General features: G+C 42.2%; 1 protein-coding gene across 1 annotated transcript; it reads left to right on the top strand.

The window, feature by feature from the left end:
* Positions 1–452: 452 nt before the first annotated feature.
* Lpl (lipoprotein lipase) lies at positions 453–27029 on the top strand. The gene is made up of 10 exons (XM_051181917.1): positions 453–661; positions 11082–11242; positions 14843–15022; positions 16525–16636; positions 17583–17816; positions 18508–18750; positions 21374–21494; positions 23034–23216; positions 23628–23729; positions 25697–27029. Coding segments are annotated over exons 1-10 (1425 nt in total). The 5' UTR covers positions 453–573; the 3' UTR covers positions 25698–27029.
* The last annotated feature ends 898 nt before the right edge of the window (positions 27030–27927 follow it).

The raw sequence follows: 27927 nt of genomic DNA, 5'->3' as shown, positions 1-27927 counted from the left end.
CAGCTGTCTTTTAAGAGCAAAATTTCCTCCACTCAGAAAACTGATCATTGAACACGTAACATAAATCAGTATGAACCCCTCTTCCGTGTCTCTACTGGGGTGGGGGTGGGGGGTCGGGAGGCGGGCAGATTCCTCAGGGTAAGCAAAGCGGAGCTTAACCCACAAGCAAGCTTTCCTTCCTGCCCTTTCCCCCTCTTCTTGCTGGCACCGTTGAGCCTCGCTACAGTTTGCTCAAATATTTGGAAGTGAATTTAGAGTCCTCCCCCCAACTTATGATTTTATAGCCAATAGGTGATGAGGCTCATTTGCATATTTCCAGTCACTTAAGCCGCAGTGGCGAGGAAACCGTCAGACTCGATTCGCCCTCCTTCTCCGAGGAATTCTGCCCCTTCCAGCTGCCCTGCCCTCCCCTTTTAAAGGTTGACTTGCACTGAAGCGCTCAACAGCGCTCCAGCCCTCTAGCGCCTCCTGCTCAACCCCTTGCTACGCGGATCCACTCCCTCCCGCCCGCCGGTCCGCCTGTCCGCCTGCCCCGCGCAGTTCCAGCAGCAAAACAGAAGGACGCGCCGGGAGATGGAGAGCAAAGCCCTGCTCCTCGTGGTCCTGGGAGTGTGGTTCCAGAGTTTGACCGCCTTCCATGGAAGGGTGGCCGCAGTAGATGGTATGTTTTGCGCGCCGACTTGCCGCCACCTGCAGACCCGATCCGCACCACTTCCTCTCCATCTGAAGATGGGAGGGAGAAAGTTGGAAGCGGCGCTCACTGGGACTCCCTGGTGCATCAGGGAAAGGGAGTCCGGGGAAGGGTGGCTGGAATGGAATTCAGGAGGAGCGATGAGAGATTCAGCCTTTGATCACTCCGGGTTCCCGCTTTTTTCTCCCCCCCCCCCGATTTTCCGCTCTGTCCCTTGCTCTCTCCTGCTGCGGACCACAGCACGGAAGGGCCGGGGTGGGGGGGAAGAGGGGTTGGTGTAACCGAAGGGATGGGGGAGATGTGGAGGTCGGGTGTTGTGGTAGTGACAAGTTGTAACCTCCCTAATAGGGAGTGGGAGTGCTGAATGCAAGGAATGAAGGCTAAGGTGACTTTAAGGTGGCTGAGACCAGGGATCAGACCCCTCTGAAGGCGGGAAGAGTGAGCCAATTGTGGCTTCATCAGGGATGGGGGTGGGAGGACGCGTTGTCTGTGTCCGGGCTCCGCGCAGGGTTAACCGGTTGGGAGTAGGAGTGCAGTGGCAGTGGCACAGAGGAACGCGTGGCCAGGAATCCTAGGACCCAGCGTCCTGCACGCCTTTCTGCACTGGGGAGCTATCCACTCTCCAAGCTCTTGGGCTCCGCTTAGCTAAGTACCCAAGAAAGCCCAGCAAAGGGCCGATCCTCCGGAAAACGTGGTAGACACCAGCACTCTGGGGCCTCTGCTTTGGGGGTTGCCATTCCAGCACTTTATCCTTTCTGTCTTCCCAGGAAAGGCTTGCCCAAGGCGAGGCGCTCTCCTAGCTGAGAGAACAAGTGGTTTTCTAGAATCCAGGGAGGTCTCAGTCACTACTACTGTCACAAGGGTGGTAACCTACAGGGCGCTGCCTGCTCTCTCTGCCTAGAGAAGATGACTAGGGTCAGTTGCAAGTTTCTTTATGGCCTTGAAGTTGAGACCTGCCCACAATTGAGAAGCCTTGTAACTTGAACCTTGGTTGAGCTAATAGACCAGGGACTCAAAATGTAACTGAACCCAGTCATAAAAGGAGGCTGGTGTTTCCTTGTGTTGCAGCCAGTGGAAGCTCCATGAGGGTAGTGTCCCCTGGAGGTGCTCGAAGGTGGCAGCCCAATTCCTGTCTTAGTGGAGTCAGGGACTGCAGCTAAAAGCGAGCTTTACTTCTGCATATTGTTGTAAATGTCTTTGCCGAGTTATCACAGAAGAGAAAATCCATCTTGGGAGAACTGCAAGGAAGATAAGAATCTCAGGTGTTTGAGGACTGTGCCTTTCCTGGGGCAGATTGCCTTTCTGCATAGTTTGCGACTCTGGTTAAGAAAAGAGCAAATTTTCAATTCATATCCCAGAAAGCATATCACAGTATGAAACTGCTTTTACTGAAAACTCCCCTGGGGTCCTCCACATCTGCAAGTTTTGCTAAGGTTTCCTTAGACGCTCTGGGCCAGCTCCTCAGCCACCCTTGTGGGGTTAGCTGCATGGGTTATAACATTAGGAAACCTGGCAAGACTCAAAGTGCTCCGAGGTCCCAACCTTATACTTGAATTTAAATGGACACCTAAGAAATTGCATAATAATTTTGTAATTTAGCCAACACCCGATTTTCCTACTAATAAAATGTATTCGGGAATATTATGCTGAAGCAGATGTAAAGTTATTCTCTCTAATCATCCTTCTGTTCTCTCTACCAGCCCTTTATAGTGTCTTCTTTTATCCTAGCACCTTCTAGCCCTTTCTCCTGCAAGTGAATTCACCTAGGGGTAAGACTTTGGGAAAGGCACAGTTTGGACTGACCCCAGCTTCCTTTTGAGCTTTGAGTTTCCTTGATCGATCTTGATTTTTTTTTTTTTTCTGAGAACAGTGTACTAATAAGAGAGGCATTACCCTGGAGTGCCTTCCTCCTGGAGCCTCTGCAGCCCTCCTGGCCTCAGTCAGAAAAGTAGAGAGCTGAGAAAGAGACTAGAGAGGGCCCTGCTCCCTGCTCCCTGCTCGGTGCAGTTCTGTTCCACAGGGCACAGTACTCGCTTGTGGGTTAATAACTGAGTTAAACAACTGGGTAATGACAGCAGAGCATCGAATGCCACTGCGAGAGATCTTGACAGGGGAGTGATTAATTAATAGCTACATTGAAAGGTGGGGAGAGTCAAGTGGGGGAAGAGTCGCAATGGAAAGATGTTCAGTTTCTTTGGCGGAGTGTATTTTTAGCACAGCTTCGCTTTGCTGCTGCATTGTAGGAGACTGTTCCACTCAGTTGACTGTGACTATTCTGTCAGGTTGTCCCTTTTCCCTCTGACCACGGCCTGTTTCCACATTATTATCACAAAGGCTGCATCTTTTTTGTTTGTTTTGTTTTTGAGGCAGGGTTTTCTATAGCTGTGGCTGTCCTGGAACTCATTCTGGGAATCAGGCTGATCTTGAACTCATAGATACCGCCTGCCTCTGCTTCCCTAGTCCTGGAATCAAAAGTATGTGCCACTCTTGCTCCACTGGCTGCACCCTTTTGTCTGAGAAAAATGTTCTGACCATCACAATGGTGGCTGGTGATGACTTTGGGTCTTATACTGTGAAGAGGAACTCAATATAAGCATCATTATTTTGCATGTCAGGAAATATCATTTGAAATTTAAATAATTCTCATTGTCTGTGTATGTAGATTTTGTAACCTGATAGGAATTTGTCACAAGAGGCCCTTACCACATCCATTCTTTGCAAAAGTTGAGGTTTTACCAGTTTTAAATGAGTAAAATTGTAGCTTACTCTGAAACTAAGAGTTTGAAATTTGAAATTAAAACAAACAAGCAAGCAAGCAAAAAACAAACAAACAAAAAACCTGCTGTCCCTCCCTGTCCACTCCTGGGGGGCGGGGGGAGGGGAGAGAGAAACACTCTAAGCAGGATGTGACTTTGCATCCTGTAAGGTGTATGGTTTTTTCCTCCCGCTGCTAGTCTGGTCCCACTGCCGCGCTAGCCCCAATTAACACACAGAGACTCTGTATTAGATATAATTCTGTTGGCCAGGTACTAGTTTCTTATCGGCTAGCTCTATCTTAATTATTAACCCATTTCTATGTATTTCCACGTGGTCTTCTTACCGGGGAAAGGGGCCAGCGTCCCGTCTCTCCAGTCTCTCCCTGCTGACTCTCCATTTTGACCCCTCCTTACTACCTCCTATTTCCTCCTTGTCTCTCCTATCTTCCTTTCCTACTGGCCAACAGTGATTTATTATTAACCAGTATGAGAAGCATATACAGAATGACATCTCCCATCAGCATCCCTGCCTAAAGACCATCTTGAGAGTGCCTGTTTGTGAGATGTAGCATCATTTTGGTACTAACAAGTGTTAACGAGTTCTTGTGGAATAAATGAATATTGACTAGGATGGCAAGGGTGGGTTATCTTGGTGTAACGTATTGTAAAGTTCACATTATGCCTATGCCAACTTCTTCCTGCTCTTCCTAGTCTGTTCTCCCACACTGACTGAATTACATTCTAGCTATAACACCAATTTTGACCTTTGAATAAATGAAGATGTCCTCCCTGCTAACTGGCTCAATGGGCGAAGGCACTATGGGTCTATTCCAGTGGTGTCTGTGGTACCCACTGACTACCTTGGTGTCTGTATTCTGGAGAAGTCTGTTCTATACAATCCTATCCTGACCCATGTTAATTTAATATGGATATAGACATATACAGTGGCTTTTGTACAGTATAAAGAGTCAGGTTCTTGGAGTGTAGGGAGTCAAAGTGAGTCTAGCCCTCCTCAGTACCAGATAGGGTTATCTTGAAATCAATAATTTCCTTCTGGGAAAAAAAATACTTATAAAATTAATTATGATGAAAAAGTCCAGTTAGAACTTCCAATTTTTTCCCTTTCCATTTCAACAAATTAATATAAAGGTTTTATTTATGTGCAGATATTTCTAATTGTGTTTTTTGTTTTATTTATTTATTTTTATGACCTGACCTCTGTTTCCCCTCCTTCCTCTCCCCTTAGTCCCTCCCCTCATTTCTCTTCTGCCCCTCCCCCATCCATTCCTCCTTCATTTCTATTCAGAGAAGGACAGACTTCCCACCGATACCAAGCAAATATGGCATATCAAGTTGAAGTCTGGATGAGGAAACCCTGTATGAGGATAACGGTCCCAAAAGCCACACAGACATATTGCCTGCTCTGATTGTTAAGACCCACAAGAAGACCAAGTTACACAACTGTGACATATACAGAGGGCCTAGGTCAGTCCCATGCAGGCTCCCTGGTTGTCACTCTAGTCTCTGTGAGCCCTATGAGCCCAGGTTAGTTGATGCTATGGGTTTTCTTGTGGTGTCCTTGACCCCTCTGGCTCCTACAACCCTTCCTCCCCATCTTCTGCAGGATTTCCTGAGGTCCACCTACTGTTTGGCTGTGAGACTCTTCATCTATAGATGCAAAAGAATGGAATGACATTCTTTTTGTTTTGTTTTCTTGTTTTGAGGCAGGGTCTTACTGTGGCAGGCCAGAAGCTCAGCATGCAGACCAGAATAGCCTTAAACTCACTGAAATTCACCTGCCTCTGCCCCCTGAACACTGATATTAAAGGTGTGCACCACCATGTCCAGTTTGGAGTGCTATTCTTCATTTGGCCTTCCCTCCGACAAAATGTTGATATGATAATCAGACAGAATGCTAGCATACCAAGCATAAACTTTCACTGTGAAAGTTTAAAGCAACTGGATTTTTTTTTCTTTGCTATCTCTATCAGCTAAGAAAAAGTAATTTCATATTAATTGTGCAAGAATTTTGTATTTCAATTAGAAATCTTCATTTCAATTTATCCTAAAGGCGGACCCTCTGCCCAGCTGTTCCTTTACCAGGCCACAGGGTGTCCTTGAGCCATGTCCATACTCGCTGTTCACAGCCCAGTTTGTGACCCTGCCTGGAGATATTATAGATTTTTTTCTTGGAACAAATTCAACATGACATTTAGGTAATATTTCTTCTTATTACTCGATTGAAAAAAGTGATTCTTCTTTACTGTTTACGAAAGAGACAAACCCTAGTTTGCTAGGTAAGTCACAAACAGTGCCCACACGGAAGTATCTAAGTACACTCATGGAGGCAGTCAGACAGCAGTGATGGTTTGTCTTTTCCACACCAAACTGACCAATTCAATAACTGAAAGTGTTTTCTTTATTTTGTCTTGGAATCCCGCAGTCTACAGTGCCATAAACATCTGTCTCGGTGAGCAGTGATTGATAGATGTAGTCCTTTAGGAGAAAAAGAAAAGGGCAGGGTTATAACTGAGTTTTTAGTCTTTATACACTTGGTGCTTCTTCACCTGATAGCTTTCATCTGTCTTCAGTGTCACTTGTCCCTTCCTTAGAGGCTCAAGGCTGCTCCTTTTCTAACACTAGTACAGTCTCTCTATGTAATCTTACCCTTCTCTATGGTTCTTTGGCTCAGCCTAATTTCATCTCTGTGATGGTTATCCATATTAGGATAAATGTCTTTTCTTATCTACTGCATTCAAGCTATCTTCTTAGACACTTAGGAATAAAGGCTACATAGTAAAGGAAACACATGGACTTGTGAGTTGTCTACATAAACACATCACCCTAGTGTTTAATTCAGACATGTATGAGTGGTCTTGATTGTCAGGGTAGTATAAATGTGCTAGATGCCACTGTCTCTCTCCTTCATTCTTTCTCACTCCCTTCCTTCCTCTTTTTCTCTCCTCTTCCTTTTTCTAAAGTGGCCTTAATTCCCCAAGAAACCTAGCAAAAGGCAGCACAGTTGGAGGAATGCAGAGTCACTGATTACATTTGCTAGTTTTCTTAGCAACAGTCACCTCAGATTAGCTCAAGCTCTTCTGCCATTCTAGTAGTCAGCTCAGAGTAACCTTGGTGATGAACACTTAGAAACCATCCCTGGGGTCCATCTTCTCATCTTACCTGTCTACGTGTCCTTCTCATCTCATGCTGCAGAGACCACAGAGGTTGGGAAAGCACCTTGATCTTTAGGATACTGAGACACTATTAAAGGGCGGAACACACTAGCAATATGAAAAATTCCTACCACATAGACTAAGCAGTTGAAAGATATGTGACTTTATATCTAACATAGAACTGAAGCTTTTGCAGAGTTCATTAAGCAGTCCATCTTTATGTGAGAACTTCACAATGCTCTCTTCTCTCTCTCTCTCTCTCTCTCTCTCTCTCTCTCTCTCACACACACACACACACACACACACCTTCCTATTAAAAGTAAAATAAAAGTTCCCATGTGCAAATCTATGTGATGGTGTATGAATTCCTGTTTGTTTGCTTGTTTCTCAGTCAGTGATAGGTCCAGTGGATATGCTGGTTGTAGGGAATCCAACCTGAGCCTTTGAAATGGACCTCAGCCTTAAACAGATTTTTTTTCATGGAAATATACGAAATCAGCCTTAATGATTTCAGAGAATAATACCCATGACAATTTTAAAGTCAGCAGCAATACAGGGCCACTAAACTGCCTAATTCCAGATAAAGGTGAGCATGCAGAGTGGCATTTCTGGAGCTATTTAGGTAATATTCTGATGTGGCAATACAAAGGTGGATGGTGAGGGAGCTTGTCTGCTGGGCCATTCAGTTGCTGATCCTTGAAAAACACTGATTAAGGCCATCCACCAAGCCTGACAGACCCAGTTTGATCCCCTGAACCCCATGGTAGAAGGAGAGAACCAACTCAAATTGTTCTCTAACCTGCACACATGTGCACACACTGAATACACAAAAACCAGACTGTTGGAGAGGAGTGTGAACTATTAGAGGTGGAGAGAGGGGGCCTAAAACACTTTCTAAACATAAAGTAACTTCTTGGGCAGAATCAGATTAATTAAATGCATGTAATATTCTTTTATACAAACTAGTAAAGTTAAGTGTTTTTTGGCTTGGGAGGAAGAAGAAAGCCTGCATCATCAAATAAGATGAGAGCTTGCCCAAATTCTTGGTGGCAGAACAGATTCAGTGAGTTATTAAAAGCGTTGAAGATCAGGACTTTAGTTGGATAAAGGCTTTGTGAGTGTTTAACAACTATTGTGAGCAAATATAATCATTAAGAAATATCTCCTTTGTGTTAGGTAGTAGAGATTTGCTGTGGGTGTGCATATGTACAGTTGAATTGCTGCTGATAATGAATCACTCAGCAGCTAACCACAGCATTTAAAAATAATCTCTTAAAAAGGAAATGCTTGCCAGTCCTCAGATAATTACCTGACGAGCCCAATTTCAATGCCTGCACTGTCACTCTGCATCCTTCTTGTTTTCCTTCTTGGCTTGACTTTTGCAATGCCAATTTGAAACTCGAGGTTTCACATTTTTAGTTATAAAAAAGAAATAGGTTTAGATTGAGGTATGGGTAGTGTCTTAATAATCACAATTGTTCATTTCCTGAAAAAAATAGAAAGAGAAACATTCAAATTTTATATATTTTTAATAGAAAGTAGGTAGGATGTGTCTATAATTTGACCAAGAAGCAAATAATTTTCCCTAAGTCCTTTGTGGCCTATTTCCTGGAAAGGGTCTTATATTAGCAATGTAGCAATTTTTACTTCCTATAATAATCATAAAGATTTATCAGCATTTAGGTATATGTCAATATATCAAAAGCTAGGTTTATCGTTTCTCCTTATCCAATTTAAGAATACTGTGAAGAATGCAAAGTTTTTTTCTCTTTTTTTTATTTAATTTTATATAACAAAGTCCAATTAAATGAAAACAAACATTTATACACAATATTTGGGAATTTGGGCATCGTTCTTTCCAAACTACTTCTTGCTGGTAAGGGGTGCTGTCATGGGGGATTCGAAGAAGATTCAGATATCCTGGCTGTAGTCTGTAGGGCTGTTTTGTCTAGCTGTTTTGAATGTAGGATCCCCTTGTACTATGTTTCAGGCGGTCTGGCTTGATCAAACCACATTAGTCTGGAAGGAATCCACATCTTTTCATTTTCTGTGGAAATAAAAATAGAAATCCTTTTCCCCAGTAACTTGTCCTTCAACTTAAATTTTGTAGTCAAAGCATTTTTTTAAATTTAATTTATTATTTTACATGTCGATCCCAATTCCCTCTCCCTCCCTCCCTCCCCCCCAACTCTCCCTCCCTCCTTCCCTCCCTTTTACCCTCTCTGCCCTCTCATATGCACTCTAAACACCCTCCCCTCCCATCCCCCCACCCCAATTCCATATGTAGGGGAATGCCATCCAGTTGGGGTCATGTAGATCTGAAAGGTCCTGTGAAGTAGGGACTAGGGCTTCTCTCCTGTCTCTAGATTAAGGCAGTTATCCCTCCAAGGGGGATATGTTCGCAAAGCCCTTTTGTGCACCAGGGATACATCCTGGCTCCACTGTCTGAGGTCCCTTAGACTGCTCAGTCCTTCTGGCTGAGACCCATAATCAGGGGGGCCTGAGTCAGTCCCATGCTGGCTTCCCAGCTATCAGTCTGGGGGCCCGTTAGCTCCTCCTTGTTCAGGTAAGCTGTCTCTATGTGTTTCTGCCGCATGGTCTTGTCCATCTGCATCTGGGTTCTACTTCAACTCAGTGTTTATGTGTGGGTGTTTGATCCTGTTTTCAACAGGCATTAGTTGAGGGCTCCATGGATAAGTTAGTTGTTGATCTCACTCTCCGGGAAGGACATTTATGATAGCCTTTCCACGGAAGCTGAGATTGTTAGTTGGGAGCAGTCTTGTAGTTCTCTAGACCTTTCTTTGTGTTCAATTTTCTCTTCAAACCAATATTGGCTCCCTCTTTTATGTTCTCTCTCTCTCTGTCTCTGTCTCTGTCTCCCTCTCCTTCCTGTCTTCTATCCCTAACCAGGCTCAATCTTCCTGGTCGCACGTTTTCTTTTCCTCCCCCTCATTTTCTCCTACTTCTCTCTCCATTCGCTGCCCCCCACCACTTCCCCTGAGCTCTGGGGGGACTTGTCCCTTCCCAGTTCTATGAGGGACTTTATATGACTCTCTTAGAATACACCTTGTATCCTAGTTCCTCTGGTGGTGTGAATTATAGGCTGGTGATCCTTTGATCTAGGTCTAAAATCCATATTTGAGTGAATACATACTGTGTTCCTCTTTTTGTGACTGGGTTACCTTATTCAGGATGGTTTCTTCAAATGCCATCCACTTGCCTGCGAATTTCAAGATACCATTATTTTTTTCTGCAGAGTAGTATTCCATTGTGTAGATGTGCCACATTCTTTTATAGCCAGATTCACTGTGATTCTACTTTGTTTATTTTGTTTTTTAGAGACAGGATTTCTCTGTACACCCCTGGCTGTCTTGAAACTTACTATATAGATCAGGCTGGCCTTAAATTCAAAGATCCACCTGCTTTTCCTCCCACATGCTAGTATCAAAGGTGTATGTTAATACCACTCAGCTAAGACTTACTGTAATTTTAAAGATTTGACTTTGTGTACAAGATTCTAAGGACAAAAGGAAAAGGAAAGATACTTAAAGAACATATGGACCATGGCTCACACATGCCCTTGTATCTTTGAACATTCATTCTCTCAAAATGGCTTGAGATAGCACTTATTGCCATTAGGAGGGGAAAGGCTTTTTGGGCTTTCAATTTTTCTTCTTTTTACAATTCTGATCGTTGGGGGTTCCTTTCTTCAAATGAGTCCAATTGTATTGTTATGCATTTGGGGTCTAAATGCCACACAAGATCTATGAGGCAGTGTCCTCCAGGAGCATGAACTTTGAACTAGAGCTAGAAGTCCCGAGTGCTAGTCCACCCGCTTTTTCCCATCTTGGCCAAGTCATGTGAGACAGGTTGAAATTAGGAATTTCCACATAGTAGTTCACTTGTGTGAATTAAGCGCACATCCTCATACCCCTAACTGGAAATGGGCTGAAAGGAAGGCTGGCAGCCATGGATTGCTTAACCCACAATTACAGTCATCTCTGTCCACTCTGTCACACTGGGACATCAGTCATTCTCTTTTTCTTCTAAATACACATTCTCTTTTTCTTCTAAAAAATATTGTGTGTGTGTGTGTGTGTGTGTGTGTGTGTGTGTGTGTGTGTGTGTGTATGCATGTGTGCAGATGCACCCATGTACGTGGGAATATGGAGGCTGGAGGTTGATGGAGGATGTCTTTCTCGATCATCCCTTCACCTCATTCTTGTGCGGCTGGAATGACAGCAGGTCACCACTCACCACTCCCATCTGGCATTATGTGTGTTCTGGAGTTCTCGACCCTCATCTTCATGCTTGCACAGACCCAGATTCAGTTTTTGAGAACCAAAAGCCAAGGGTGTTTGTTTTTGGCACTGATTGCTTGTGAACCTAAAACCTGTAAGTTCCAAGTAAAACCAAATTACCCCCCCTCCCAATTAACAAATTCAACATCTTTTCCTGTAGGGGGAAGAGATTTTACAGACATTGAAAGTAAATTTGCCCTAAGGACCCCTGAAGACACAGTTGAGGACACTTGCCACCTCATTCCTGGAGTAGCAGAATCGGTGTCTAACTGCCACTTCAACCACAGCAGCAAGACCTTCGTTGTGATCCATGGCTGGACGGTAAGAGTGGTTCTAGAGGTGTGTTAAGGTCAAGCAGATCCAAGCTATTGATCTGTCTACTTTCTGGGTAGACTTGAATAGATACAGTCTTGGTTCAAGGTAGTCCCTAGAGCCCCCAGGTTCATGAGTTCTTCCCCTGGCTGGCACCCACCTTTGTTTTGACTTGATACCTGGTTGCCGCACTTGAATCCTACATCTGTGGAGGTGCAAGAGGATGTTCCACTCAACACAAGATGTTACTTTTCGGGGAGCTGGAGGAAGCCTAGTATGATCCTGATATACACAGAACGAGCTCACCCAGAATAAAGAATTAATTAATTAATTCACCAAAGGCCAATTCCTGAAGGGCACCTGTAAGAGTAGGAGGAGGCTAGAGCAAAAGAGCTATCCAAGTGCCTCTTACCCGATCTCCCTCTCTGTGATGCTATCAAATTATTTGTCTCTCTAGGCCCCAGCTTATTAACCAGTAAAACAAACTATTTGGACTAGACTTGTCTAAGGCCCCTCCACCCTCAATCTGTTCCCGTTATAAACATAAGAGAGCTTATCAGGGGACTGTCATGGGAGAACAGGCTTATGGAGATAGTTCAATCTACAAAATGTTTGTCTTGCAAGCACAGGACCCGAATTCTAGTCCATCACTTAAAAAAGAAATACATAAAAAGCAGGGCCCAGAGATATACCCTTATAATTTCAGGGAGGCAGAGACAGAGAGATCCATGGGGCTCACTGGCAAGCCAGCCTAGCGACTCGGTGAAGTCCAGATTGAGATTCCTGTCTGAAAAGGCAAAGTAGACAGCTCCTGAGAACAGCCCCTCAGGTTGTGCCACATGCACCTGCACACACATGCACTCACACACACACAGCCCCTCAGGCTGTCCTGCATGCATCCTCACAGACACATGTACACACATAAAAAATACAGGAAGAAAAGTATAAGCTGTGGTTAAAGCTACTTATTTAAAATATTCATAAACAACCCTCCCAAAATGAAAATTGTTGCTTTCCTTGTGTAAATATTTTAGTTTACTTTTTACAATTTTCAATTTCTAGTGAGCAGGTTGCATTATTTATTAAAAATAATTTATATAAGATAGGTGATTAAAGATGTGACATACAACCTGTGAATGCTATAGCTGGATACTGAATTCCAGTGAGAAAAATTAAGTAAAAATGATATATATCCAAACCAGCTATCTCTTCCCACATACTGAAGTGATCTCTTTATTAAAACCATAGGCAAATGCTGTAATTTCCATGGATATGTCAGCAATAGGACTCATACAGATGTGTGTGTGTGTGTGTGTGTGTGTGTGTGTGTTTAAGATACACATTTACTAGTATACATAGTAAGGTATATAGCATATAAAGAAAGTCTAAGTTCCTAACATAAACTGTAAGTAGGGAAAAGACCTTTAAGGCTCTTAGAGACATTTTGGATGTACACAGCATGGCTCTTAGTACTTTCCAAGAAGTTTAAGCTTAGGGAGCACACAGGAAGCAACTGCGTGTATCAAGTCCTAAGCATCTCACCTTGAAAGAATTTGGTGCTTTAGGAAGTTACAACAGGTCTCTTGCTAAGATGACATGACTAATGCACTATCCAGACATAGTGCCAGCTGCTGCCACTGGCCCTGCTGTCTCACTAAATCCACCTGTGCTCTTCAAGTCACATGTCCTGGTGTTTTGAGTGCTAGACTCAAACAAGGTTGTGGGCCAAACAGCCTGTGTCTCCCAGTCACACAGGCTTGCCTTGTCTGGAAATGTAATAAAGCCAGCTGATTCTGGCTTATCTGAGTAAACGCAGACTGGGTTCAGACACACAACCTGCCATAGGTAACAGAGTGGGCTCTGGTTCAGAGACTGGTCTGTCAAAGGCTTGTAAGTAGAAAAATCTAGACCTTTCCTGAGTAGAAGACAGTTCTCAGCCTCCTCAACCCCTTTTATTTCTTTCATTTATATTTTGTGTTGAATCAAAAATAGAAAGGATTAGATTAGTTGCTGCTGAGTTAACAGAGGTACCCAGCAGTATGGTAAATTGGTCACCTGCCCTTTGCCAGACGGCCTGACTTGGTACAGTCAGAACCTAGGACAAACAGCTTGCCAGAGATAAGCTTCCAGGTCACTCAAGGGCACAGACTCGGGGAAGTCAGGACCCTCTGTGTCACATCAGCACTGCTTACTTCTTCTGGGGCTTTGCACTTGCTGGGTCTTACTGTGGGGTGGGTGCAATGCAGCTAGCATGGCATTCTGAAGAAAGGCCACTGCTTTCTCATGGCCTTGCTTTGGAGCTACAAAAGACAGTGAGTGTAGCAGTCAGGAAGGGAGGGAGGGGGTTACGACACACTCTGTACCTTGACTAGAAGCATCCTTCCAGAGTCATGTCCAGAGAGGCTTAACCAGGTTCCTAGTGGGCTGACCTCACCACCTTTGTGCCTTTTCTTCTTCATTTTCCCTCCAAGCTTGAAATAGTAGTGGAGATGGCCCTATGCCTGCAAGGAGACAGGGAACCAGACTGGTCACAAGTGGAAATGTATGAGCAGTTTTGAGGCATTCTGGGCCCTGTGGTGCAGGGCTGAAGTTAGTTTACAGAACTGATTAATAGGAGAGGTAGAATACATATCTCTTGGGCTGGCCTTGCCCCAGTACAGGGCACAGAAACTAGGTGAAAAGTTATGCAGCTTGTCTAGGGCACAGAGTGAAGCAAGGTTCATGTGTGGTTATTTTAGTCTAGTAAATGCATAAACAATAAAACAGGAGTCTCATCTCATGAGTGCAAAACTCCAAATGGAGCCAGGGCATTTGGGTGTCCAAGGTTCCCATTTCTTTGCTGGTTTTGTAGGTCTGCATTAAGTTTCCTTAAACATATTTGTCACCATATTCTAAGCTCACCGAATAATCGATAGCCTTTACTGTGGCTGCAGTGACCTGACCCCAACATCCTTAGCAAACCATTCTTTATAAGCAAAGCAGTGCATTTGCCTCCCTTAAAAATTTCTTCTGTTCTTATTTTGTAGTATTGAGTGTTGAGCCTTGGGCTCTGCAATTCATGGCAAGCATTTTGCACTGTGCAATGGCTCTTGCCCTCTTTGTTTTTGAGATGGTCTCACTAACCTCCCTTGAAATCATTATGTAACTGAGGCTGGTCATGAACGTCCTTTCACTTTACTCTCCAGAGGTGCTAAAATTATAGACATGGCTGACAGGCCTGGCTTCTTACTTGGCTCTTTTGGGATACATTTCCTCAGCTTAGTTGAAAGTAATTAAACATTTCTTTTCTAAAAGTGTGTAATTTGGCTATATACTTTTAATACATTGACCCTGACCTTTTTTTAATAGTGTGAATTGTTGATGTCTTACTAATTGTTAAAACAGTTTTTAATGCAAGTTAATCTCCAGCCTGCTGTGGCTGAGGCCAGTACACTCCCTGGTATACTCACATTGCCATGGAAGGGGAAGGAATAAGAAAGAATTAGAGGACCTTTGAGGTCTGAGTTTTCAGGCAGAATCAATGAGCTTCCATGCAAGTCTGTATCTCTCATTTCATGCTGTAATATTTATAAATTATAGCTAGAAGAAATCATGTATTATTCTTTTTAGGTGACAGGAATGTATGAGAGTTGGGTCCCCAAACTTGTGGCTGCCCTGTACAAGAGAGAACCTGACTCCAATGTCATTGTGGTAGACTGGCTGTATCGGGCCCAGCAACATTATCCAGTGTCTGCTGGCTACACCAAGTTGGTGGGAAATGATGTAGCCAGGTTCATCAACTGGATGGAGGTAAGAGTGGGGAAGGGAGCCTTCTGTGCTTAGGAGAAAACTCCTGGTGAGGTAGGAACTAGCTAGACAGACAGCTGATTTTTCCCCCTTTTCACCAAGATCTGAGGTGTTTTCTGAAGCATTTCAAATTGTCAGAAGGGCAGGAATGGCTAGATTATACAGCCAGCAAATGATTCTACCCTGACTGTTCTTTGATATTCCAGGGAGCAGTCGGGAACAAAAGCCTTTTTTTCCCTCTAGGACAAAGGGAAGATGGTGTGTTCAGCCACCTCTTTCCCCTCCAGTTGGCTGCCACGGAATTCTATCCTGGCTTTGACTCCTATTAGAATACCAACCTCTTTAACAAAATTGCAAATAGTGTTTAGCACTTAGAGAAGATAAAAGATCCAGATGATTGCTGAGACCCAGTAGTAGTAGAGATGAACTGGAACAGGGAAACAGTGGGGGGATGCATAGGGCATGACATAGCTAAGGGTTCAGAATTGGAGTTGCCTGTAGATTTTACCCACTTTCTTCTCTTGGGAGCCACACTCTGGAAGTTAACACTGAATGGTCTTTTTTTTGGGGGAGGGGGAAATCAGGGGGAGGGCTAAAGAGAAGCTAATACTCTGATAGGGCCAAGTTACTTAAAACAGGGAATTGTATCAGAAAAATATACTTTAATCATCAAAAGACAAAATCCATTCCTTGGCTTTTTAGACAAATGAACTTGGAAGATTACTGCTTTGAGCCCCAGGCTTCTCACTTGCCTTAGTTTTCTATTGATGTGATAAAATACCATGACTGAGGCAGCTTAGAAAACCAAGCATTTAACTTGAGGCTCAGGGTTGCAGAGGGTTAGAGTATTTGACCATCTTGGAGAGAGTGTGGTATTCACATCTTGAGACACAGCCGCCAAGCAGTTAGGCCACTGGGAATGGTGTGGGCTTTAGAAACCTCACAGCCGACCCCCAGTGACACACCCCTCAAACAAGGCCACACCTCCTAATCCTTCCCAGACAGTTCTACCAGCTGGGGATCACAAATTCAAATACATGAGCCTGTGGAGGTCAGTCCTATTCAAACCACCACACCTGTTAATGCAGAAAGCTGAGTCACATGTTCCTTTGATCTCTTCCCTCCTGCTGTCTGCTGTAGTCACTGCTTGGCCAACTTCAAGGAACAACAGGATGCAGGATATTTGGACAAGCAGATATTGTGCAAAAGTTTATATGTACACTTATATGGTATATATACATCTACTATGTATACATATTCATTTGTATATATAAATAATACACTTTTAGATGTCCAGAAAAAATTCCTAGTTTCAACCTATCATTAAAGAAAAAAAATCAATACCATAGAATATTTGTCTCTTTTAACTATAACACAAAAATCAGTAAAATTAACTTATAGTACTGCCAACATTTTAAAACCCATATTTATTTTCACTTTTATTAATTTGGTTTTGATGTTTGGCTAACAGTTACTCCAAGACTTTTTCATTTCTTCTCCCCCAGGAAGAATTTAACTATCCCCTGGACAATGTCCACCTTTTGGGCTATAGCCTCGGAGCCCATGCTGCCGGTGTGGCAGGAAGTCTGACGAACAAGAAGGTTAACAGAATCACTGGTAAGGGGCACTTTTGTTCTCTCATCACAAGAGCCAGTGCAACCATCACTCTGAAAGAGAATTGGAGTTATTTTCATTAGATACCCAGAAGCATGGTGTGAGGCTTGCGTCCAATGTTCACCATCTCTTGCTTGGTTTTAGCTTTCCATTCACTGGCCGTGACACAGAAGCAGATAACAGCATTAAGGACAGAGGCCCAAACATTCCTCCAAGAAAGGGTTCTCACCTTCCTCTACTCCAGTTGAGCCAAAAGACTGCATCTATGCCATCCCCTGTCACATCAGTACCGGGGAGACTGATAAGGACTGATTCTAGAGAGCATCTGGAATAAGACAGGCATCTAGGAAGTGGCTATAAAGGGCTTGCTGTAGAGAGAGGGAGAAAAGAATTGCTGATGAAATAGGTCTTCTTAGACTCAGAAATAACTTACAAGAAGAAATCAGGCCATTAGGTGTGAACAATCACTGTAGACTGGTCAGCTCAAAAGATGCCTGTTAGGCCTGATGATGCATGCCTGTAACACTCAGGATAGGGAAGTGGGAAGTTCAAAGTCACTGACAACTACACTGTGTGTTTACAGCCATCCTAGTAACAGGAGCATCTGGAGAAAGGTGGAGAGTAAGAGTAACTCAAATGTGTGGACAACAGTATGTACATCTGTAGTCATAACATTATGGAATTTTAGGCAGGAGGATAAAGAGTTTGAGGCTAGCCTGGGAGAGGGAATGGGGGTGAGGCAGCAAGGGAGTAAATGGGCAAGATTCTATTTTAGAAGAGCTATGCCTACTTTTTTGAAACTTAGTCACTGAAAGAGTCAACTCCTAAGACTAGGAGCTGGTAAGAATTTAAGGGATTTCCAATTATATTCAAATGAGCAAGATGCTGACATAAAGACTGAACTTAATGCAGACTTTTAAATTGGTGGGGCCTTTTCTTTCTCACCAAGGCTTGGATCCAGCTGGGCCTAACTTTGAGTATGCAGAGGCCCCTAGTCGCCTTTCTCCTGATGATGCAGATTTCGTAGATGTCTTACATACATTCACCAGAGGGTCTCCTGGCCGAAGTATTGGTATCCAGAAACCAGTAGGACATGTTGACATTTATCCCAATGGAGGCACTTTCCAGCCAGGATGCAACATTGGGGAAGCCATTCGTGTGATTGCAGAGAGGGGCCTGGGAGGTGAGTAAAACAGAAGTGTGAGTTTTGAGGTTTAGGGATGAGTGATGTGTCCTGTTCACTGCCTCCACAGTGTGTGGCTTCAGTATACACACTTGTGGTGAGGAGAGGCAGCTCAGGGGGTAAAGCACTTGCTGTGTGTGTGTGAGGACCTGAATTTAGATCACAGATTCCACATAAAATCCAGATGCTATAGTGCCTCTCTGTAATCCCAGATATCCTACAATGATGTGGGAGGCAGACAGAAGAATCTACGGATGCTAGCTAGCCTGGGTGCATAGTGGCAAACAAGGGACCTTGTCCAAAATAAGATAAAAGGCAAGGACCAAGGTTGGCCTCTGACCTCTCTCTGCTATTAATTTAACAATTATGTCCTTTATGATGTGCTTTCCAAAACTGTGCTTTTAGAAACACCTAGATGAGGTAGACATTTTCAATAAAGCAAAGGTTGTATTAATCAGGAGGGAATAAATGTCTGTCTTGAGTGTTATCTATTATGGTATAATAAACATTCATAAATGTAAGATAGCAAGAGTAGAAAGTTCTTTATCAACCTTTAACAGTCAACTTGACACTTATGGAGGGAGGTGAGGAGCTACCATCAAGAACACATCCTAAAAGAACCTGGTACCAAATCTACCCCAATGCAAGACAATTTCTGGAGAACTGCTATTTTCCATGTCTCTTTGTGTAGATGTGGATCAGCTGGTGAAGTGCTCCCATGAGCGCTCCATTCATCTCTTCATTGATTCCCTGTTGAATGAAGAAAACCCCAGCAAGGCTTACAGGTGCAACTCCAAGGAAGCCTTTGAGAAAGGGCTCTGCCTGAGTTGCAGAAAGAATCGATGCAACAATGTGGGCTATGAAATCAACAAGGTCAGAGCCAAAAGGAGCAGCAAGATGTACATGAAGACTCGCTCTCAGATGCCCTACAAAGGTAAGCTGGACGCTCTGTGAAAGAGATGAGAGTGGTTAGTGCCATCTCTCTTATCTTGGGCTGATTCTGTCTATTACAATAGAGTTAAGGAAGATGTTACTAAGTCCTGAACTATCACTTGTGCCTCTGTTAATACAGTGGGATTTTCACTATTTCATCTAGCTCTTGATTCCCATACCGGCAAGACCCCAGGGCTCAGGCTTCAGTTTGCAGCTAGACTTCTCTGTAGCTATGACCAGTACTGGCTTTAAAGCTAATCTGAAACCATCACTTTGGGATTATAAATCCTAGTCCTTTGGCCCAATTCAGTTTATCACTTGCTTTTATAAATAAAGTTTTATTAGAATATAGTCAGACACATTGCTTTCTACAGTATCTAACACTGCCTTCCTGCCACAAAAGCAGACTCAAGTAATTGAGACAAAGCCCACAGAGTCCACAAAGACTAAATTTCTTACTTTCTGGAACTTCACAGAACATTTGCCACTTTTAAAATTTGCTTTTCATGAAGTCAAGAACCACTAATATTCAAGTAACCCAAATGTCAGGGTTACTATTGCTGTGATGAAACACCACAGTCAAAGCAACTTGGGGAGGAAAGGTTTATTTGGCTTAGTCTTCCACATCACTGTTTATTATCAAAATAAGTCAAGACAGGAATTCAAACAGGGCTGGAACCTGAAGGCAGGAGCTGATGCAGAGGCCATGGAATGGCTTCTTCATGGTTTGGTCAGCATAGCTTGTTTATTTTGCTTTCTTATAGAACCCAGGGCCTCTAGCCAAGGGGTGTCGGCACCCACAATGGACTAGACCCTCCCCATCTATTACTAATTAAGAAAATGCCCTACAGTTTGCCTACAACCTAATTTTATGGAGGAATTTTCCAAATTAAGACTCCCTTCTCTCAGGTGACTATAGCTTGTTTCAAGCTGACATAAAATTAGCCAGCACACTAGGAAAACAAGAATGTGCCAAGTCATATGTTCATCTTGCCATAAACTCAATTCCAACCTGAACTTAAAACTTGGCTTCTTGCTTAAAACAAGAGTTAAAGACATACAGGGGTAAATGAGGAAGGAAGTTGTGTTGTAAAACACATCTGGTGACAGGGACTGATTTTGAACAAATTGCTTTTGGTAGAGTTCAGGTAGAAGCCTGAAGGAAGGAACGGCACTTGTTAAAGAATAGTTTCCTCAGATAAAATGTCTTCAGCAGTGCTTGGCAGATGTGCAGGGTGGCCCAGATGTTGGAGCACATGTTATTCAAAGAAATGTTGTAGGCTATGAGAGAGCTCTTATTTTCTCTAATTCTAGAACCAGGTGTGAGGTATGGAGGAGGCCATACTATAAAGGCTAAAGGCTTACACAGGGTCACCCAGAGTTAATTCTGTCTGGGCTTCTTAGAGACATATGGACAACCTTAGCCACACGATGATTTCTCTTTACTTTTGAATAGTTCTGGGGTTTGGTTGTTTTGGTTTTCTGTTTTTGCTTAACTAGCTACTTATTTTAGTTATAAAATGAACTATAAGGTTAGCATAGTTGCAAATTCCTGTAATCCTAGTCCTTAGTAAGTAGACTCAGAAGGATCAGGAATTCAAGGTCATCTTCAACTACATAGTCAATTTGAGGCCAGATGGGCTACATGAAATCTTATCTTAACACACACACACACACACACACACACACACACACACACACACACACACACGTGCGCACAATATCACTTAAAACAAAACAAAGAGCAAAAATAAATATAAATTGTCACAAGAAATCACAACAAAATATACTGAAATGTTTTTCAGGAATATGAATATCCAAGGTGACATCTAAATTCAATTTTGCCACACTCTATGCCATTAAAGTTAAGGATGTTGGATCCCAGATTAATAGAAATTGCATTTAATAGACAACGCTATAATATAAAGATTCATAACATCTTGGGTTGCAGGAGACAAGTGCAGAATGATCCCCATTCTAGTCACAGTAGCTATGTTACAGGCTCAGGGTTTTGGTGGATAAGTAGAGAAGAACCAGGAAGAAATGAGGAAGTTCAAGTTCCTGCTTCCAGACACACTTCCTAAGTCAGGACAGTTTGGGACCCGGCTTTGTAAGTCAGACATCAAGTCTTTGTGTTGGTTCACAGGAATTCACTGTATTGTTTGTGCCTCACACCTCCCTGTGCAGATGGTGGAGGAACAGAATGAGACCTGGGTGGGGACCAGGGAAAACAATGTGTCCACAAAATGTGAAGAAATGAGGCCATACACAGTAATAAAGCAACAAATACCAAATGTGCTTGGTACAGATGTAGAAATATAAGGTGGCCAAGGCAAGTAGAGGTTACAAAGAGTCTTCAGGAAGTGTTTGGTTATTAATTTGATTTCCCTGGTTGTCCCTTCCAGGTTGGCAATTCAGATACAACTGGGTTTCTCCCATATACTGCAGCCATGCTGAAAAGCACACAATAGGAAGTATTCCAAGCCATTTGGATAGTCTAATGTGTGCATTTCCTGTTTGGGTCCTCCAAAAACATTTATTCTATGGGTCTGAATCACTTGATTGTTTGGGGACTATGATGTTTCCATGCCTGCCTTTGTACCAATGTTCTTCCTCCCCTACAGTCTTCCACTACCAAGTCAAGATTCACTTTTCTGGGACTGAGAATGACAAGCAGCTCAACCAGGCCTTCGAGATTTCTCTGTATGGCACAGTGGCCGAGAGTGAGAACATCCCCTTCACTCTGTGAGTAGCTCAGGGTACAACTCCAGCCATTGCCAGAGCTCTTGATCTGGGAAACAGAGTACATCACCACCCTCTCCCCAAAAGAAACTCTAGTTAAAGAAATCAGAATTTAGCTGGGTATGGTGGAGCATGCCTTGAGATTTCAGCACTCAGGAGGCAAAGGCAGGTGGAGCTCTTGAGTTTGAGGTCATCCTGGTCTACATAGTGACTTTCAAGATAGCCAGGGCTATGCAGAAACTCCGTGTCAAAATACAGAGAGAGAGAGAGAGAGAGAGAGAGAGAGAGAGAGAGAGAGAGAGATTAGAATTAGAATTTAAAAATGTAAATCTTCACCATTTCATAAGAGAAAATACTGTTTTCTAATCTCTGTTTTATTTTTGTTTTTACTCTCTACTTCATGTTTTGTTTTTCAACAATTTGAGACCTTTCCCTCCTTTCTTCCTTCCTTCCTTCCTTCCTTCCTTCCTTCCTTCCTTTCTTTCAAGAAGCAGTGACAAAATAGTTAAGTTCCCCCCAAAAGAGTTGATATTATGAAGCAAGGATGTGCCTGGGAGGTGGGGCACTTACCAAATACTTGTATGTGGTCCCAGCATCACCAAGAAAGAAGAAAAAAGGAAGAAAGAAGGGACAATTGTAACAGGAAGCTAACCTACAACACAGACAGACAGATATAGAAAGTGATATGGGTAAAAAGCCCATGGCAAAGTATTACTTCTTAGTTTTTTGTTTTGTTTTGTTTCTTCTTTTGTTTTTCGAGTCATGGTTTCTCTGTGTAGCTCTGTAGATCAGGCTGGCCTGGAACTCAGAGATCTGCCTGCCTCTGCCTCCCAAGTGTTGGGATTAAAGGCTTATGCCACATCTTCTAAAATGTACAGTGACTGAAATGATTGGGCAGGACACACATATCCTGTTCTATTGCTGGTTGCTAGAACTTTCCATGCAAGGAAGGCAGTGAGGAAATAATTCTCTATAGCTATAGTTTCAAGGATTAGGATGGCTTCTTTTACAATGTATCCTGAAGTACTTAATATCTTTACAATTTTAAATACTTAATCTTTACAATTTTAAGAGTAGCATGTTTATTGTCATGGAACATATAATACCATAAATTGAGTATTAATTAGCACTGAGTCAAAAGTCATGTGAGTTATGACTTATAATGTCAGTAAAGTCAATATAGCCTCTAAAAATTAGAATTCTTGAAAAATAGGAAAAGCATGATGAAAACAGAGAAAGCCAAGTAAAAAAAAGTGGATATAGGTTCACACATGTATAAATTAAAATGGAATAAATGGAAATCGAAGTGGCTAATGGACATTTTTCTCCTAAGAGCTGCACTAAATAGTTGATAGTGTTAAGAGGAATTCTGGAGCACAGGAAAGGGGTGTGGGACCCTAAGATACGCCAAATGCTGCTGACATTCATCATGGCCATGGTTTGCATTTTTAAAATACCAGCCAAACAATAAAGCTATTTATGTCTAGGGAGGAGAAAAGGCTGACTTCTAAAAGTAACCAAATTTGTGGGATTTTCACTCAGGCCTGAGGTCTCCACAAATAAAACCTACTCCTTCCTGATTTACACGGAGGTGGACATCGGAGAACTGTTGATGATGAAGCTCAAGTGGAAGAGTGATTCCTACTTCAGTTGGTCGGACTGGTGGAGCAGCCCCGGCTTTGTCATCGAGAAGATTCGGGTGAAAGCAGGAGAGACTCAGAAAAAGTAATTGACGGGAGCGTTCCCCATATACTTTGCACAGCTTCCTGTCATTACCTAGGGGAAACCTTTCTGGAACCTTCAACATGAGGGTGGAACTGCAGGAAACCTTCTCCAGTCCCCTGAGCCCTAGTTAATTATTACAGATGATTAAGGAATATTCTTTCATGGCCTCACAGAGGAGGGAGTACTGATTGCACACCAATTGTTCTTGGGACTGGAAGAGTTTGGACTTGGGTTTGCTAAGAGGTGGTTCTGTAACTCTTCTCCCGGTCAGACCTTCTGAGTGAGACATGGCACCGGTGATAGGAAATGCCACCGCATTAACTAATGTGATCACATAGGATTTAAATGGTCTTGACCAAGCACCCATTTTTGAACAGTTGTTCTTATTGTCCTATCTACTGTCTTCCACAGGGTCATCTTCTGTGCTAGGGAGAAAGTGTCTCATCTGCAGAAGGGAAAGGACTCTGCGGTGTTTGTGAAGTGCCATGATAAGTCTCTGAAGAAGTCTGGCTGGTGAGCATCTTGAACCACAACTCTCTAAGTATCCACTTAAAGTGGCCCCTGCCCAGCTCTTCATCCTGCAACTCTTGCGGTCCCTTTCTTTAGGGGTGCCTCATAGCCTTCTTTCTTATGTTCACTTGATTTTTTTTTAACACCTTAATACTGTTTTTTTCCTTTCTCACCTTGCTGATCTTTATCTCAGATATACAAGTTCAATTTTACAATATCTCTTAAACTACCCACAAATCTTCACTTCTGTATTCCCCAGTACTGCAGGTCTGTTAGCTGCATAGATGCTGTCTGAAGTAGGGACCATGTGGGTGTGGGTTCAACTCTTCCCAAGATATATCCAGAGACAAAAGTGTCTCATATCAGCTGGAGCCACAGAATGCATTCCGTCTCCAGTTGCCATAGAGTCCAGGACATTGGACCACAAGGGAGACCTAAACTGTGTCAAAACCCCAAAGATGGGGAGAAAGGGGAATGAGAGTACAGGAAACTGTTCTCCAATCTCAAACCAACTGTTGGCTTGTCCGACATGACCTCTAGGGCTAATCCACAGGGCAGCTGGCAGCAGAATCTTTCCAGCACGTCAGTGCTAAGTGGAGACCAAGCATGTGACCTTCCATCTCCTCTCCCAAGTTCTCAGGATATGCGGTTTCATCCCGCCCCTCCCTCCTCTGCCAGACACCAAGTGCTAATAGGTTACACATATTAAAGGTAGAATGTTAGATAGCACCACAAAGGCAGCAACACTGAAACAACCACAAAGGCTGGTCACAGAGTCACTGGGAAATAAAGCATTTGCTTTTGCTTTATCCTGATTCTTAGATTATTATAGACAGAAGTACTGAATAAAGATTGCCTCTTCAGAAAAAGAATACTAAAAATCCTGTGTGGAGCACCTCCTTTACAATGTCTACTTAAATATAATTTATATGGGCTCACTATGGATAGATGAGGAAAAACAGACAGAAAGAAAACCAATAAGGCCTTATTGGTAATATCTGACATGTGCCTAACAATTTGGTTTATGTCCTTTTCGCTACACAGACATGACATCTACATGTTTTCATATCACAAACATAGAATTGTGGCAATGAATGAAAAAGAGAGGTCATAAGGGACCCAGACATTACTATGAATTCCATGGGGAATAGTTACCAGTATTAAGCTGGAAAAATGACTCTTAACTAAGGGAAATTTCCACTAAGCCATAAGTGCTTTGCTGCTTACAAATCATGGATCTGAGACAACTTCATACCTGCCTCCACTCTAAAAATGGGGGCTTAGTATAAAAATGTAGATACACACATAAATACACTTATATACACCTACCTCCCCCCAAACCATCAGTAACTTTAAGTACATATATGAATATAAAGATAAAGTCTTCTTTAACAAATATAAATCCAAAACCAAAGAAATAACCTCAACTGTTTACAAAACATTCTGGTCAGACTATTTATGAGAAATTATCTGAGAAGGTCAAATGATGTACCTTTCTGTCTAGTCATAGGATTTCTAAATGGCAAATACATAGGCAGCTATTTCTAGCAATGCACTTTAACTTTAGGAGGTCATTATGAACCAGACATCAATGTTCTTCAGGGATTTCAGCTCACAGACTCAGTCTACCATCCCTGCCTAACTCTTCAAAAGGCTCATACTCCAAGAAAAGAATGGAGCAAGATTTTCGTTATGTCTAGAGTTTAAGGAAAGTTGTGTGACTTTCGCCATCACATGACCCACTCTTCTGAAGATGATGCTCATAGAAGTAGCCTATCTATATACCCATCAGGTGTGTCTACTGCTCCAACTCACAACTGCTTTCCCAGGTCCATTATCTGCATCCCACAAGCTTGGTTCTGAATGTCTCTTGGACTGTTCTTCATTATGACAGTAGTAGTAGTAGGAAGGTAAAGGATTTGTAAAAGGCAAAGCAGATGATAAATTGCCTTTCTTCTGTTTTTCCTCAGATACTGAACAAACCAACAAGAAAAGAAAGCACATGAGTTCTTTGAAGACTGGAGTGAGCGAAGTAAATTATAAAAAAGAAAAAAATACCCTTGTTTGGGTGTTTGAAAGTGGGTTTTCCTGAGTATTAATCCCAGCTCTATCTTGTTAGTTAAGTTAGAAGACAAGCTCAAATAGTAAAACGTGACTAATAAGGTGAGGAGTCCCGTGGCCAATATTATGTTTTCCAGCATCACAGGACAGCAAATAGGAGAAGCATGGTGACTTTTGTCCCTTAAGAAGGAATCTTTTCTTCCCAATAAATACAACTCCTTCCTGTCACCCAATTGGTCATGGTCAAAAAATTAGTGAGGGTGAGGGCCTCTTATTTTGTTAGAATTCTGAGGCTTTAAACTGAGACCTTTTCAAAGTTTTCTCCAAGTCTAATATAGATGACATTTTTGTGGCATGAGTCAGATTCATTTCTTTAGCAGTGGAAATACCTGGTCTTTGTAACTAGTTCTTTTCACCCTTGTGATGAAGCAAAAACAACAACAACAAAAAGATAATCAGGGATGTATGACTTAGCAAAAGCAATGGAGGCCAGAGCTCATGATGTCCTGAGCCTTGGTCTCACTATGGCAAAGTATAAGTCAACAGAGGTACAGAACTAGATTCAGTAACTCTAATTGGCTTGAATTTTTATGGCTTAACCCCTACATCTTTTAAAAGTTTGTCTTATATTTTAACATTGCTCTCTAAGTAGATGTTGATAATGAGCTTATAACTCAGGTAACACATAAATTGAATGGAAAGAAAATAATGCCTAGTCTGATTTTACTTTTATTTTTTGCTTTTTTTGAGAAAAACTCTCATTTGTTCTACTCTGAGGCCAAGCCTGTCCCAGAACTCAGGTATGTTGTTCAGGCTTTCCTTGAACAATCAGTGATCCTCCTGTCTTAGCTTTCTGAGTGCTGGGATTATTAGCATGAACCATACCGGGCTTGATACCATAATTTTATCACTGAATTTTTCCTATTTGTTTTCATCAAGTTGAACACAGTCAACAGCCAATAGTTGCATTTAGTTTGAGACTCTTCTCAGCCATGCCTCTGCCATATTCTAACATATCACATTCATTTCTAGTTTAAGACATGATCAAGTTCAAACTCTTCAGCACGCAATGTACAAATTTTAGATAATGGCCATTTTACCACATAAAAGTTGAAATTACTAGGAAATATGCTTATCAATGCTTGTAAATTGTTGTGTACAAAGAAGGGAGTCATCAATTATAATAGCCACAGGAAGTACCAGGCAGATTGCCACTGTTTCATTTTACTTAAAAAACAAAAACAACAACAACAAAAAAACCCAATCAAGAGTGAGTAAACAATTATTTATGAACTAGATCTCATATTTTCAGAATATTTTTACTATATATTAATATAAAGTGATAAAAAAGTCCTATGCCACAGGCTATTGCTGGGAACACAAACTGTGAAACTGTGGGTGTCTGAACACCTACCTGCAGGCAAAGTCTCACAAGTATAATTGTCATTCAATGTCATTTGGAAAGGGAAAAGAGTCAAGGGACATACTGGAGAATGTCAGAGAAGTTGTTCCAGATATGCTAGAATGTTAGCCCTTGCTAGGAGAAGGATGGTTGTGCCTATGTAATATAGGACAAAAATGACGGATTTTTTCAGGCTTGGAGTCAATTCTAACAATAAAATGATATGCAATTTGTCACTGGCATCCCCTTTATTGCTAATTCGTTGACTTTGTACACTTGGGTTTGGATCAAGGGCTCACAAATTTAGAAGACCTAGCCAACCTGTACATATCACTGTCTGGCTTCTAATATATATACAAATGCTTCTAAAGCTATACATATATGTGTATACATATATATAATGTACATATGTATCTCAATGATGCTTTAGCTTTACATTTTATTTATTAGCTGTAAATATATGTGTGGGTATGTAAGAGAACTTGTAAACATGGGAAAGGCTGTTGTGATTATCTGCAGTGTAGATTTGTGGTGCTAACTTTGTTCATCTCAATCAGTGATGGTCTGTGTCACTGAGCTAACTTACTCTGGTGAACTAGTACAATGAAATAGGCTTTTAAAAGAGGAAAAGAAATTGAACTATGTGAAGAAATGGAATCTGCTTTTAATAAAACTGTTGACATTTTATCATGATACAAAGTCATCATTTTGTATAATTTTAGCCCTTCTAGAGTCTAG

This window comes from Phodopus roborovskii, unplaced genomic scaffold, assembly GCF_943737965.1.
Source record: "Phodopus roborovskii unplaced genomic scaffold, PHOROB, whole genome shotgun sequence".
Lineage (NCBI taxonomy): Eukaryota > Metazoa > Chordata > Mammalia > Rodentia > Cricetidae > Phodopus > Phodopus roborovskii.
The sequence above is the reverse complement of the archived record's forward strand: the minus strand, read 5'-3'. Positions and strand labels throughout refer to the sequence as shown.